Source organism: Hypomesus nipponensis, chromosome 18 (assembly GCF_054491055.1).
Source record: "Hypomesus nipponensis isolate SF chromosome 18, ASM5449105v1, whole genome shotgun sequence".
In the NCBI taxonomy this organism is placed as follows: Eukaryota; Metazoa; Chordata; class Actinopteri; order Osmeriformes; family Osmeridae; genus Hypomesus; species Hypomesus nipponensis.
The window spans coordinates 18,702,490-18,716,542 of NC_140378.1; the positions used below are offsets into that span (position 1 = coordinate 18,702,490).

The 14,053-nt window shown below is 47.8% G+C and overlaps 2 protein-coding genes across 3 annotated transcripts in view; both read right to left on the reverse strand.

The window, feature by feature from the left end:
• Nucleotides 1-280: 280 nt before the first annotated feature.
• On the reverse strand, nucleotides 281-10,376 carry pdpn (podoplanin). 2 transcript variants are annotated; one of them, XM_084681156.1, is made up of 5 exons: nucleotides 9,902-10,376; nucleotides 3,708-4,166; nucleotides 3,380-3,491; nucleotides 2,939-2,984; nucleotides 281-1,922 (listed from the first exon to the last, which is right to left on the reverse strand). In XM_084681156.1, exons 1-5 carry the CDS (start codon nucleotides 9,966-9,968, stop codon nucleotides 1,866-1,868), a joined length of 741 nt encoding a protein of 246 aa, XP_084537282.1. In that variant the 5' UTR covers nucleotides 9,969-10,376; the 3' UTR covers nucleotides 281-1,865. The 2 variants fall into 2 exon arrangements, with proteins under 2 accessions (XP_084537282.1, XP_084537283.1); XM_084681157.1 differs by lacking the exon at nucleotides 2,939-2,984.
• Nucleotides 10,377-11,505: 1,129 nt separating this feature from the next.
• LOC146252574 (forkhead box protein J3-like) overlaps nucleotides 11,506-14,053 on the reverse strand; it is a 34,336-nt gene continuing 31,788 nt past the window's right edge. The window contains exon 11 of the mRNA XM_084680443.1: nucleotides 11,506-13,944. Coding sequence (XP_084536569.1) covers nucleotides 13,832-13,944 — 113 coding nt within the window. The 3' untranslated portion in view covers nucleotides 11,506-13,831. The remainder of the gene's footprint in view (nucleotides 13,945-14,053) is intronic.

Below are 14,053 nucleotides of genomic sequence, written 5' to 3' on the forward strand. Positions count from 1 at the left end.
TTTCCTGCATTAACTGAATGAGCCAATCAGCTTGTCCTGTTGACTTCTGCCACTGTGATGCCTGGGTAACCTGGCTACTTTCACACCAAGTCTGAAAGTAAATGTCATGAGTTTTTACCAGCTGTCACCAGTTGTTGAGCCGTGAGAGTCCATGATTCAAATAGGTGTTGTCCAAGAAAGTGTAAACTGTGACTAAAATGATGACTTATTGCTGAAAAATCCCCACACAGGAAAACCTCCCAAAAACACACACAAACAATGAACAACGAGAGACGTTAAATATTTGTGGAGTGTTTTCATTTTTTTTATTTGAAACAGTATGAACAAAAACACTGCAATTAAATAAAATGACTCAAACAAATTTAGACAGCAAAAATTAAAGACCTAGAGTTGATAATGTGGAGCAAAGCAGGGAGTGGGAGGGGAGAAGGGGCGAAGGGGGAGGAGCCAACGTCGTCGCAAATGTTTGCGGTGTCTAAAGCGGATTCATTAAACATTAACATCACTCATTCAGTGCACTTATTAAACTGAGTTTTTAAAGCAAGCGAGTCTAAGCTGGGACTGAATTATTTGTTCACCCGTTAATGGACACTTGCAAACACGCAGACAATAGAAACGCGGGTACCTCTACCTAATTCTGTGCACTGACACAGAGTGCATCAGTGACAGGTCATCCTGTGCATGCATTCTGGAGGGGAACCTTTATGGTGAGTGTAGAGGCATTCTGCCCTAACGAGAGAGAGAGAGAGCGGGGAAGGGAGGCATTGCCGTGGACAATGCTGGCTGTAGGATTATCACTACCTGTCTGTGGAACACGCTTTTTGATCGACAACCTATCAGGTCATCAGAGCTGTCCTGTTGGAATGGGTGCCAGTCAAAATACAGTCAATTCACATGAATGCACCTCTAAGGTCAAAATACTCCACACTATCCAGGGAATACCAGAGACAGTGGCACAAACCCTTCTGCTAAATTTCACAGATATGTATTAGGTTTTTATATGTCAGTGTTAAAACGGGCAGAATGTCACGTTACTCTTGCAAATCAGGGCACCTTGTTCATAAGGCCCTCACTAACCTTCCCAACATGAGCAGAATGTTTAAACAACATCTGCACCTCGTGCTTCATATAGTTGTTGAACATTTTTTTTTCTCTGCTGGTGAGGGACTCGTTGGCTAGGTGTTAAGGTGAGAGAATACTATAAATGTACAGGGAGTTTTTCAGAGGGTCCATTGGCTACAATAGACAGCGACAATGTGTATGCTCATGTCTTATTCTACTGTAAGTGCTTTTGAAAGCAACGGTAAAGTTATGAGACAGTCATTTACTGTATGTAGTCCCTTTACATGGTATATACACCCTATGGAATTCACAACAACAAACCTCTTCATTCCTCATCCTCATTTTTTTTTGTGTTTTATTTGTGTCTTTACCTTTCGATTCGTCCTTTTTTGTTTGTTTTGTTTTTGTGTTTAGATCCTCTTCACCAACTCAAATGTAAATCTGAGTTAATGTACACATCACTACTTAAGAGAGAGCTTTTCTACCACGCCAAGTCAGATAATCCTTACTTCCTTTTAGTTTTTACGCATGTGAAATACTCTGAAATTCATTGTGACATCCTGTGGCTACCTTTTATTTTCTCTGTCGGTGAGTTGATGGTGTGGGGGGTTGATGAGGGGTGGGAGAGAGGCATTGATGTCACTGACTCCAGAGAGGGGAGGGGGGGGGGTTGGGGGAGGACAGAGGGGGGATGGTTCCCCACTTTTCTCCCTCGTCCTTTTGGCGACAGTCCAAAATCCTGGTTAGGTTAGAGTGCTGGTAGCATGCTTGTTTACTGACAGGATGTGACATAGTTCAGTAGTTCAGAATTTCCAGAACTTGGGGCGCTCTTCCTGTTTTGCAGCCTTTCTCCTCAGGGGCTGGAGGGTGAAGAGAGAAGTATAGAGAGAAATATATTTTAGGAGACATATTTATACACAAACACATACTTTCAGTAGCCTTATCTCTATCTGGTCGTGATCGATAAAATGTCAGTGGACCAAAGAAAAAAAAACAACTTTAATCGTAATGAGGGGTTTCTTACTTACTAAGATAACACAATCCATTGGATACATGACTTTTAGTCTTTTCAACTTTCTATCTATTAACTCTTTTTAGTCACATTGACCAGACAATAAAAAAACTTTAGCATCATTAAAGAATCATTAAATACATATTTGATTATTAAAAGTCACACATTTAGGTAATATACAACAAAGTTATCTTAGTTTTGGACGCAGGGCCATTAGGCTTGGATAAGAATTGCAAACAAAAAGTAAATAATTTAATCTTAAAAAGGGGGGCGGGGGTTGAAAATCAGGTTGATCGGGAATTGACAGAAGGAGACCATTTTTACCCAGTTTAAGCGTAGCCTAAGTCAGCTCACAAGTGAAGTTGGTATGATGAGTGATAAACCTTTTCAAAACAGACCGACAACAACAATAACATAAATCTTTAAGAATTAGTTATCTGGGATGAAACCCACCAGGACACGGTGTTGGATTGCTACTTCACCACGGAACAATGGGAATTCCCCAGTCATTGAGATCAGCGACACGATTGGTTTCTGATCAATTTCTATGGATGATGTAAGGCCAAGTTTCTGGCTTGTAAACATTAGTCATAGGGTCAAACTGAGTCAATACACAAGGCTTTTGGCCAAATTAAAGCTAATTCCAAGGCTAAATAGAGCCACTTGTCTCAATGAATAAACAATGGATTGGCCTCAGGGCCTGCGGGCTGAAGTGTAAGAGAAGTAGCAACCAACCGCTTGTCTATCTGAGACAGACGGGAGTTATGTCTGTGACTGAGGGCCGCGAGGGCGGAGTCAAGAGGGTGTTAAAATGATTAACTTCGAGGTGGGGGGAGGGGGGAGGAGATCAAAAGTGAAAATTACAGAAACCAAGATGCTCTCTTTTTTCGCAGGCTTTTTCTTTGCAGACCTGCGACATAGAAAATGTTTCCCACGTTAGAAAGCAGGAACAACTCCAGCACAGTATCCTCTGAAGAGTAGGCGTGGTACTGTACAGCTGTCTACAATACAGCAGCCCTATAGGGCTCCCTCAGGAGGAAGCTGAAATACGTATGGGGTTCACTTCAGAAGAACAACTACAGTTGAAAACACAGTGAGGTGTGTGTGTGTGTGTGTGTGTTTGATGGCTATGAGGGTACACCTTATCTTGCAAACCACATTCTTAACACTCCAGGCAATGTTAGTCCAAATACTCCATCACAGTAAAGTGCAGTTAAGAAAATGTGTGTTCGTTCAAATGTGGTTCATGGTAGACACGCAGAAAATGTGCAAGAGTTTGGCTGTGTAACCCAGGGAGACACTTACGAGTATTTTCCCATCCTCTTCACCACGGCAACGATGATAGCGATGACAATGATGATCGCCACCAAAGCACCAATCACGATGCCTGCCACCTGGCCAGAGGCCATGCCCTCAGCTGTTCACGAGAAAAAGAGAGTGAGAAAATGAAACAGACAGGTCGAGCAAACAAGAGAAAAATGGGGAGAAAGAGAGGTGTAGAGAGAACACAGAAAAACTATAACAATTATATATATTTTTTTTTTGGGGGGGAGGGGGATTTCAACTGATCAAAATGTACCACCAATCTTTTATATAAACTTGCTGGTTAGTGCAGCTCCGTTTAGGTACTCACCCTCAGGATCCTCCACAAGCACATCACCAGCCACCTCTGCCTCGGCCACCTCTGGAACTTCGGGCTCCGCCGGAACCTCGGGCTCCGCCGGAACCTCGGGCTCCGCCGGAACTTCGGGCTCCGCCGGAACTTCTTCCGGAACCTCTGCCGGAACCTCCGGTTCAGCCTCCGCCGCTGCCGCCTCCGTGGCAACAACCTCCGGAGCGGCAGATACCACCTCTTCCGGTTCCTCCGGCGCGGCGACTACCTCAGGGCCCTCGGTGACCTCTGGGGCGGGCTCTGCGGCGGCTGCTTCCGTGGCTGCTGGGGCTTCTACAACTGGGGCGTCCGTTACCACGGCTTCTTCAGCGGCGGCCTCGGGTTCAGCGGGGGGGGCATCGGTGATGGGGACCGGCTCTGCCACGGAGTCTTCTGTGGCCGCAGGGCCTTCTGGGGCGTCGGTCACCGATCTGATGTTTCCTGGAGGGAGGAGAGGGAGGAGGAGAGAGGAGAGGGGGGAGGGGGAGGAGGGAAGGGAAGAGAGGGGGTCAGACACTGGCGTTGTAGAATATCAGGCTGTGTACACTCTAGACTGTAAACTTTGAGGCTGATGTACAACCAACTTCTGACGCACAAAAACTGTGACAAGGTGACATCCAGATGGATCTGTCTGACGAGGAGTTGAGTCATGAGGGCCGTTTGGTTTTTACTCAGAGCAGCTAAACAGAGAGCTGGAAAGTCCCCCAAGTGAGAAAAGACTCTAAAACGACAGCGTAAATATTAACATTCTTCCCAGACATCATGTTCCCAGACCTTTTCCCTAAATCTCTCTTTCTTTCTTTCTGTCCGTCACTCCCAATTCTGACTCAACCGATTCCCTCCCAACCTCTCATCCTTCCATCCCGGCAGAGAGAACATGTCCGCCACACCCCGTGACTGAACAAACGTTGTCCCTCCCTCTCTCCCTTCCTCCGTCTATACCCATTCACCCTCCCTCCATCCTGTCTTAAGGGACGTGTTTGCACACTTGCATGCCACATCCTCTGCCTCATTTCCTGCACAGCGAGCTGCTGCCATAACAGGGGCTGGACTGGAGAGGCTGGGAAGGCAGGAAGTCAGAAAATGATGCCACGTCCATTAAGACGAACGGCACAGATGGAGGAAAAACAACTCTGACTGATTCTGTGTAGAAAAACAACATGGCTGAGAGTTAAGACGTTACTGTGGTGGTTGTTTCGAGAATCCTTTGGAGAATAGCGTTCAAACGACGCGGTTGATCAAGATTTCACACGTCGTACATCCACAAGACATCACTGGGGGAGTCTGGAAACTTGTAGGGTTGTATTTTTTGGCTCTGGTAGAAGCTAAAATACACTCAAATAAAAATGAAGGAAAAAATATATCTAGGTAGCCATTTTCTATCCAGTAATTGTGAAAACCCACTTTATTTAGGCTAGCTTCTATAGTCAAGGGTAGAGCTGTGTTGCTGCTCCTAAACTCAAGTAACATCCCAAAGCCTCTATCTCCTCATGGACAAAATGGTGCCCCTCCAAACCACAACTAAAAGCTTTCCCTCCAGATTCAGATGAGGTGGTACGTCTTGAGAGGACTGAAATTATGGTGGATGGTTAAACTCGCCGCTGGCAACAGTCTCTTTTGCTGCTGCGATGTCCCCTTTCCCTCAAAATGTTCTTGCTCCCAAATCCAAGTCCCTCTCAAACACTCCTTGGTTTCCAATATCAACATGAGCCGGGCAATTGGCCTAAGCATAGCATCTGACGTAATTTCTTCAGTTTTTTCCTTTATTGTTCTAAATTGTTCAAATGGAGAATGCTTTACAAGGATATAAATAACTGTGAATGGCCTCAGCTAAGCTTTTGATAAACTCCCTGCAATTCTCTATTGTCTTATGTTTTTATCCAGTCATTGGGCAACAACCAGTGTAAGTAGAACCAAACTTTTGCTCTTAGACGATGGACCAAAGTACTTTTAACTGCAGCTCTGACTTTTGCTGTTTGTTTGGAATGTCTGTGAAGGAGACTCACGGTTGAACGACCAGGCACTATGAGCATTCAAGTCCCCCTGCCTATCTTCACGGATCTGATAACAATTGCTTCATTATGTCTGCAGCTCCCACAATTAGCTCTAAGTATGACTTCCTTCCCACTGTGCTGGCTCTTGGCTGCAAGAGTAAGGGAACAGGACCCTTTCCTCTCTTTCCCTCCTTCCCTCCTCTCTCACCACTCCCTGCTGCTATTGGAGGTAGCTGATAAAGGTTCATAGAATGCCTTTTCCCTGCAGAACAGAGAGGCCGGGGGGGGGGGGGGGGGATAGAGAATGTTCTGGTTTTTTCAACTTAAAGGGAGAAGCCTTCCTCTTTCCTGTCCCCCAGCCTGTCTCTGATTTAATGTCCCATGATATCCAGACCACAGCACACATGTGGAGGGTGAGTGTTTCTGCATGTACAGTGTGTTTGTGCGTGTGCCATGTCATATTTCTAAACCACTGTAAGATCTGAAAGACTTCCTCGATGACCCTTGCTCAAAATTCCCCTCAAACAAGCACCCTGGGGAGAAGGAGGAGGAGGGCCATAAAAGGCATGCCAGCAGGCAAAGGAGTAAGAGAGAGAGAGTGAGAGTGAGAGAATCAGCCAGGAGAGAGTATGGGGCCCGTATGGGGCCCGTATGGGGTCGACGTCTAGAGGACAGTAAGGCATGGTGAGAGAGAGACACAGAGAGAGACAGAGAGAAAGAGAGAGGGGAGAGAGAGAGACAGAGAGACAGAGGGGGAGAGAGAGAGGGGAGAGAGAGAGAGGGGGAGGGAAAGATATACAGCCTGAGAGAGAAAAGCAGGGAGCAGGACACATCCATCACCATCACAATCAGCTGCCACTGGGGATTCCCTGCGTCTGTGTGTGTGTGTGTGTGTGAGTGCGTAAAAAGCTCGCGCTAAGCTGGACAGGAAGCAGAAGATGTTGATGTGTCAGGGAGTGTGTAGTCCAAGAATGTTTTTCTCCGCACTCAGGGAGGGAGTTATCTGCCCATTCCATCTCGTCCTGTTACGGCATGGTGTTGCACAGAACACCTCCCTCCCAACACCTCCTGCTCCTCCTCCACCACCACCTCCTCCTCCCCCCCCACCTCCTCCTCCCCCATCTCCTCCTCCTCTTCCTCCCCCCCCTCTCCTCCCCCACCTCCTCCTACTCCCCCCCACCTCCTCCTCCTCCCCCACCTCCTCCTACTCCCCCCCACCTCCTCCTCCTCCCCCACCTCCTCCTCCTCCTCCTCCCCCACCCTCTCCTCCCCCACCTCCTCCTCCTCCTCCTCCCCCACCCTCTCCTCCCGTAGGCCTGACCCAGGACCTCGCCTCTACGTACCACAACACCCTGCAGCCGAGTGGGAGAGGTGAGATAACACGAGTGGAATATTCCCTCACGGCCTTATCGCGGACAGAACACAACTCATGTCCACATGAAGGCTGTGACTTTCCGCTGGCATCCAGATAAACGACGTCCAACATTCCTCAACTGGGCTACGTCACCGTGGCAGCCAGATAGACCTACATCCTTGAATGTATTCATGTAACATGTCAGGTATCGTAGAAGCAGAAGCTGTACCATACCAGCTAACCCTAATGCTGTGCTTTCAACTGGCCATTACCATAGCGACTCAACATACTGTGAAGAAGTAACCAGACTATAAACAAAGTGAAGATCAGGTCTGTGCTGTCAGAACAGTGCAATTGCAGTTTTTTTTTGTACCTGTTAAACTGTTGGGTGATGAGATTGATTGAGGGGTTCATTAAATGAAATGGAGACAAGTAGATTGTCCTCAGAGGTGTCAAGCGGACCTTGAAACCCTGCCTGTGTGTTTCCTACCCTCGCTCCAGGTCTCCTTCTGCAACGTACGTAGGTGCTGAAGACGTGAGACATTCATGTCGCAACTGACAGTAGAGACACTCCCACACACACACACACACACACACACACACACACACACACACACACACACACACCCACACACACACACACACACACACACACCCACACACACACACACACACACACACTCCCACACACACACACACACACACACACTCCCACACACACACACACACACACACACACACACACTCCCACCCACACACATATGGGCTGGCCGCCATGTTGTGGGAGTTGCCACTCCAGCAAATGGCGAGTTTGTATGAACCTCTTGTCAACGAGGGCCACACTATCCATACTCAGTCAGCTCAGTGCTCTGGCTTGCCCACGCTACATTTAAAATGGCCCCTCCCCATTCTCCAGCAAGCAGATGTCGACTTTCACCTCACAAGATAAATACTACGGTTCTCTAAAGGTATGACTTTGCTTTTTGGGCATTCCAAATAAAGAAAAAATAGAAAGAGAACAGAATAGAGTTTTTTTCTTCTTTCCGCCATGTGGCTCATATTTGGACTATGAGGCCAATATTTGAGTCATTTTACAAGTAGACACAGACAGAGGGCAATGACCCCTGGACACAGCCAGATGTGGAGGAGCCTTTAACAAGAGTGGCAACTCAGACAAAGCTCATTATGTGTGTGAGGGGGAGAGAGAGAGAGAGAGAGAGAGAGAGAGAGAGAGAGAGAGAGAGAGAGAGAGAGAGAGAGGGAAGTATAGTAAGAGTAAGACAGAGAGAGAGAGAGGCGTGAATCAAACAAGCTCTGTTCTGAGCACATATGCGTGGGAGTTCTATTTAACTTTTCTTTCTCATTTCACCGAGGCGTTGGAGTTGAGAGTTAAGGAGTCTCGGAGAGGGGGGCCTGTTTCGAAACTCGGTAAGGGATTTAAAAATAAACTCAGCCCCCCCTGTGTTGACCACCCCACCCCCCTCCATCCCAGCACTGTCCCCCTGGGCTGTGTGTAATGGGGGGTGGGGGACCAGGGTGTCGAAGGGCTGGGGGGTAGTAAAGCCAAAGATGGGTACATGTGGAGAGGTGGTGGAGCCTGAGTTGGGGTAGACGTAACAACATGTGGGTAGGGGTGGGGCACGCTCAGTAAAACCCTCACGTACCGGGTGTTCTCTCTCTCTCTCCCCCCCCTCTCTCTCCCCCCCCTCTCCCCCTCCTCTCTCTCCCCCCTCTCTCTCCCTCCTCCCCCCCCCCCCACTCTCTCTCCCTCCCCCCTCCCTTCTCCCTCCCATCCCACTGACCCTCTTAAAATATAAAGCTGCCCTCTATTAATACCCCTGAGCGAAGCAGCACTGCCCAACCCTGCTCTGAGCTCAGCTACCCCGCTCCTCACCGCCCTCTCCACCCCGCCCTCCGGTCCTGTCCACCCGGCTCTCGGTTAGTCTCCTTCCCAAGAAGAAGGAGGGAAAACAGGAGAGATAAAGAATGGGAGGAGGAGGGGCAGATGTAACGGGATGCAAGACAGACTAACGTGGAGTTGGGTAGAAAACATAGTAAGATATGGAGGATAAGAATGGGATACTTATGAACCCCCACTACATCCCCCCTTCCCCACCACCATCTTCAGCGTAGGCACCCCCGCGTATTCACTCCCCCTCGCCCCCCCCACAAACACACTTCTCCATGAAAGTTGTTTTGGGAGCCTTCCAGAGGATATTCCTTCCTTCCCTTCGGCCAGAGCCAAGAGCTCATGTGCACGAGGAACAAAACCTAGCACCATTACATCACATTCCCCCTCGTCTCCAAATCAAACTTTTCCTCCTCCCTAGGGCACAGGGAGGGAGGGAGGGAGGGAGGGTGGGTGGGAGGGAGAGAGGCTAACTGTTAAAATCGACACAGACTATCCACCCTAGTCGGACCCCCTCTTTATTAAATTAACACCCTCTGCCAAAGCTTGTCCCTTCCTTCCAAGATGAGCCAAAGCAATTTAGCGCTGAGCAGGCTGTTGGGGCCACAAGGCAAAGTGCACGGAACAGATGCCAGAGCTGAACAAATCAAAAATGAATGAAAATAGACTTGAAAATGAGAGGTTTTTTGTATATATTTTTTTTTGCTCAATGAATTGTTATTTTTCCTTCTTCTTTCCCTGAAGTTTACAATAACCAACGCGTAGGACTTTTCTACCCAGGCCAGCCAGACAAAGAGTGAGTGAGAGGAGCGAGGTGTGGTGTGTATGTGAAAGTGTGAGAGCAGCACACACACACACACACACACACACATAGGACATGGTGTGCTAAGTTAGCTGGGGTAGCTAAGAGTTGACTTACTTGCGCGTGCGACGGCACAGAAGGGGCCGACAAGGGCCAGGAGAAGCAGCAGCTGGACTTTGATCATGGTGACAGTAGGTTTCTTTTTTTTTTTCCTTAGGTCACGACGTAGAGGAACCCCACTGAGCAGAGAGCAACACTGTAGACCCCCGGTCAAACTCTCCCACTAGCCGCCCTCACTGGCCACTCCAGGGGTGACCGAAAAATCTGAAGCGTGAAAAGAATTTAAAAAAAAAAACTTTCTTCAGAGAAGTTTAAGTCAAGAGAAGTTTCCTCCTTCTGGGACAGAGTTGGCAGACGAGAGGGGAGAGCCGGCCTGGAAGATGGAGGCTGAGAGGAGAAAGAGCGAGGAGCGCGGCGAGGATGTGGAGAGAGAGAGAGAGCGCAGAGAGAGGAGGTCTGTCTCTTGGAGAATGGAGTGAGAGGGGGAACGAGAGAGAGGGACATGCACACACAGAGCGAGGGAGAGAGAAAGAGAGTGTCAGGGGTGGAGGAGGGGTGCTGATACTGGGGGGGGGGGGGGGGGGCGAGGGCGAGGAGGGGGGGGCTGGGCAGTGGTAAGGTGGTCTCAGCCCCTAGGTCCTGCCTCCGTTGCCTAGCGGGCCAGTCCTGAGCCAGACACACACTCTCAATGCAGGGCCAGCCCTCCTCCCTCCTGCCTCAGCCTGTTGCTACACTGCGATATCAGCACACGCAGTGTTAGAAAACATCAATAAACGGGCTGGTATATTTATCCACAGGAGGAAACATGGGCACAACAGCAACAGGAAGTTACAAGCAAACACTCTCGCGCGTCGGTAGAATAAAGGCCGTTAAATGAATAGCAAATGTATGATCTACCTTATGAACATAAGCTATGGATTCTTTTAGTTATTTCTTAATGGATGACATCGACCAAGTTGAATTCAGATGAATCCTAGATGAGAATGGCTCAATACACTCCATCATTCCTTAGACGTTAGAGCCAACAGATAGTGTTTTCCTCTACAGTTTCATACTGCCATCCTACTAAAAGGAGTGTTCATTGATTCATGCTCAGAAGACTCCAGGATTCACGAGCTGTTTTACCACAGAACCTCATGGTTTCCCCACACAACAGGGGATTAAGTGCCTGTGTTGTCGTCAGACTGTAGTCACCATCAGATTTGAAGCCGTTTGGACAATGAAAAAGACTGGTAAAAGGAGCTAGAACATTGTGTGACTTTCACACAAGCAAGCATGGTGGTCTATAGGTTTCACACACACACTCAAGGAAGAGCCAGCAAGCAGCTGCTTTACGCAACAGCGCCACCTGGTGGTTAAAACATGTTAGAGGGAGGAAAAACTGTCAGTGCTCTGGTGTCAAAAGGGGGATTCTTAAAACACTTGTCTCAAGTGTTCAGTGGATTTATCAAATCACTGGTCACCGGAGAGCTAAGTGAGAGGAGGACAAGCTGAAGGGGGTTGCTGGTTCCTCGAAACAGCAAAAAAGTTGGAACGGAATGAGGTACAGGGAGGAAAGTTGTGCTCCAAATATGTCTTGAATTCCGCTTGGAGATCCTTCTGGGTTAATAATGTTGAATTGAAGTTGAATAACTACAAATAACGTATAGATATGAGGTGAATTAAAAATGGTCAATAACATTTTAATAAACATTGAAACATTTTGGACTGTGGAACTGCAGTACACAGAAGATAGTGACACACAAAAAGCAGATGCATATTCATCACTTATTTACAATAAACTGAGAATATTTACATTGTGTCTCTCTTGAGGGACCAATAACAAAATTCTTTCCCGCCCTCTGTTCTTTTTTCAATTTATAGTCCTGTTTTTGAAGGGCAAAGGGAGACATGAAGAGGTATTTACAATGAGCACGACACAGACATACAATACACTGTAACCGCTGGTCATTCATAACCAGCCCTTTATGGCAATGATAGAAAGCATTAATCTTTTATTTTTTCTCAAAATGAAAATCTGTCTTAACAACATCTTTTTTTTTTGTTCTTAAAAGAAAAAGAGCACTTTAGGGTACCGCTTTCATATTCAATTCATTATATATCGTCATAATATATACTTTAGATATTGATTAACAATGTACTTGTCCTGAGAGGACAAATTGTGAGTGACGGAACCGTTTGGTAAAAAGAGACAAGAGCCTGTACGCACACAGAAAACAGAGAGATCACAGTTAAAAGTCAGACCAGCTCCGCACCAGCTCCCTCTCGTTTCCTCGCCCCACTGAACTTGTCTTGAGAAGTCCCCTCCACCCTCCTCTCGGCTTGCTACCGGCCCCTGCTCTGTGCAAAACAATGCCCTCTTCTCTCTGCAACTGAGGCTTCTTAGAAGTCAGCCTCTATACCTATGACACGTGTCCTATTGTACAGCCTGAAAGCTGGATGTTTTGTATGAGCCCCGAGTAGCGAGCATCTCCACAGCTAAACAGTTGTATTCAACAGTAACCTATTCCTCAGCCTCACAGGGCCCTATTAGCATTGAGTGAATAGACACCAGGCAGGAAGGCGTTTTTTTTCTTGTTGATACTGAAATCCACAGTATTTTATGTTTGAGTAGCTTATAAAGTGGTACATTTTGGCGTGCCCTCTGTCCCACCTGCAACCACCCGCCCCCCCCCTCCTCCTCCTGCCCGCCCGCCCGCCTCGCCTCTCCCCCTCCCTAAGTTTCATTGGGGACCGACAGAAGCATGAGTCGCATTCCTAGAGGGAGGGACTAAAACCCTGAGGGCACCATAGAGTTACAAACAGTTGTGACATAACACTTTTGTTATAGAATCCAGAAACACACACACACACGCCTGAGTACACACACAAAAGGTAGAGCTAGCGACAACAAAACAACATGGTCGTATCGGTAAAGGGAGTTTGATCGTACATACAAAAGGCCTATTCCCTGTGACGGTCATTTCTCCGGAAAAAGAAATCAACTCTGAATGTAGCAAACCTATCCGGAGTACCACTTGCTTATGAAAGTGTTAGGTTCAGCTGTGAGGAATACAGACCCACATTCACATTTTTTGTTATTTTTGACATCCATGAATTCTGAAAACAATCTCGACAGAATGGTACTTTGTTGAAGGGGAATATCTTTGTTAACGTTCAAAGCGCCACAAGATGGTCCCCATCCCATGCTGGTGTCATTCTGCAGGGGTCACAGGGTGCACTGGTTAACAGCTGATAGTAGTATTGTAGCATCGCTTTCCTGTTGTAAACATTTTCGCCATTTAACCATTCTTCTGTGTTCAACTCCAGCCAACAACATTCCCCGGACGCAGGTAAATGTAAATTCTAGAAATACAGGTGCTCAATGGGTCCTGTCAGAACACTGGAATAACACTCGCATGTGTACACTCAGTTTTGCGTGAAGAGGGGGAAAAGTCATTTTTCTCAAAGATTATTTCTGTCCTGTAACTTCATACTGCCCTTCCTCTGGAGCGACTGCCACTGCGCTCAATCTGGTAGCTTCAGACTTGATTCGCCAGTGGGTAAACAAGGGACAGCGCAGGGGGTAAAAAAAGGGAAACGATACAAATTTAAAACAGCAACAACATTGTTTAGACGACATTTGGCAACTTGTAAACCCGTTGGCTCTCGGACAATGAGACGACATGGTTCCAAAAGTTTCTCTCGTCCTCTGGTGTGGTTGACCATACGGACAGCGCCATCTCATGGCGAGTCAAGGTAAGTACGGACTAGTCTGTAGTGATTGTCCTCAGCTGGACGGCGGGCTACTGTAGAACAGCAGGGTGAGGGCCCCATCAGAAGAAGGTCCTCTCTCTCTCGCTTCTCTTTCTCTGCTGGATTGTCAGCTGGTTTCCCCCTGTGCCAAAAAAGGAGACTGGACTGGTTTTCCACACCTCTTCCCTCCCTCCCTCTCTCTCTCTCCCTCTCTCTGCCTCCCTCCCTCCCTCCCAGGCGGAGGGGGCGGAGCTAGACGATGGAGTCCCAGTCAAAGTCGTCCTGGATGTCGTCGGTAGGTAGACGCATCTGGAAGTGGCCCCGTGACATCAGGTGCTGCTGGCGCATCTGCATGTGGGCGTGGCCTAGAGAGAGAGGGGGGGGGGGCGGGGTCAGAACACACATATTGGTACACACACATTTACATTTTGTCATTTAGCAGACGCTCTTATCCAGAGCGACTTACAGTAAGTA

Excerpts from the sequence above, each read along its gene's own strand:
- pdpn (XM_084681156.1), bottom strand. The coding sequence starts at position 9,968 with ATGATCAAAGTCCAGCTGCTGCTTCTCCTGGCCCTTGTCGGCCCCTTC. Across the intron at positions 4,167-9,901 it reads CTGTGCCGTCGCACGCGCAA|GAAACATCAGATCGGTGACC; the intron begins GTAAGTCAACTC and ends TCCTCCCTCCAG. Across the intron at positions 3,492-3,707 it reads GCTTGTGGAGGATCCTGAGG|CTGAGGGCATGGCCTCTGGC; the intron begins GTGAGTACCTAA and ends TCTCGTGAACAG.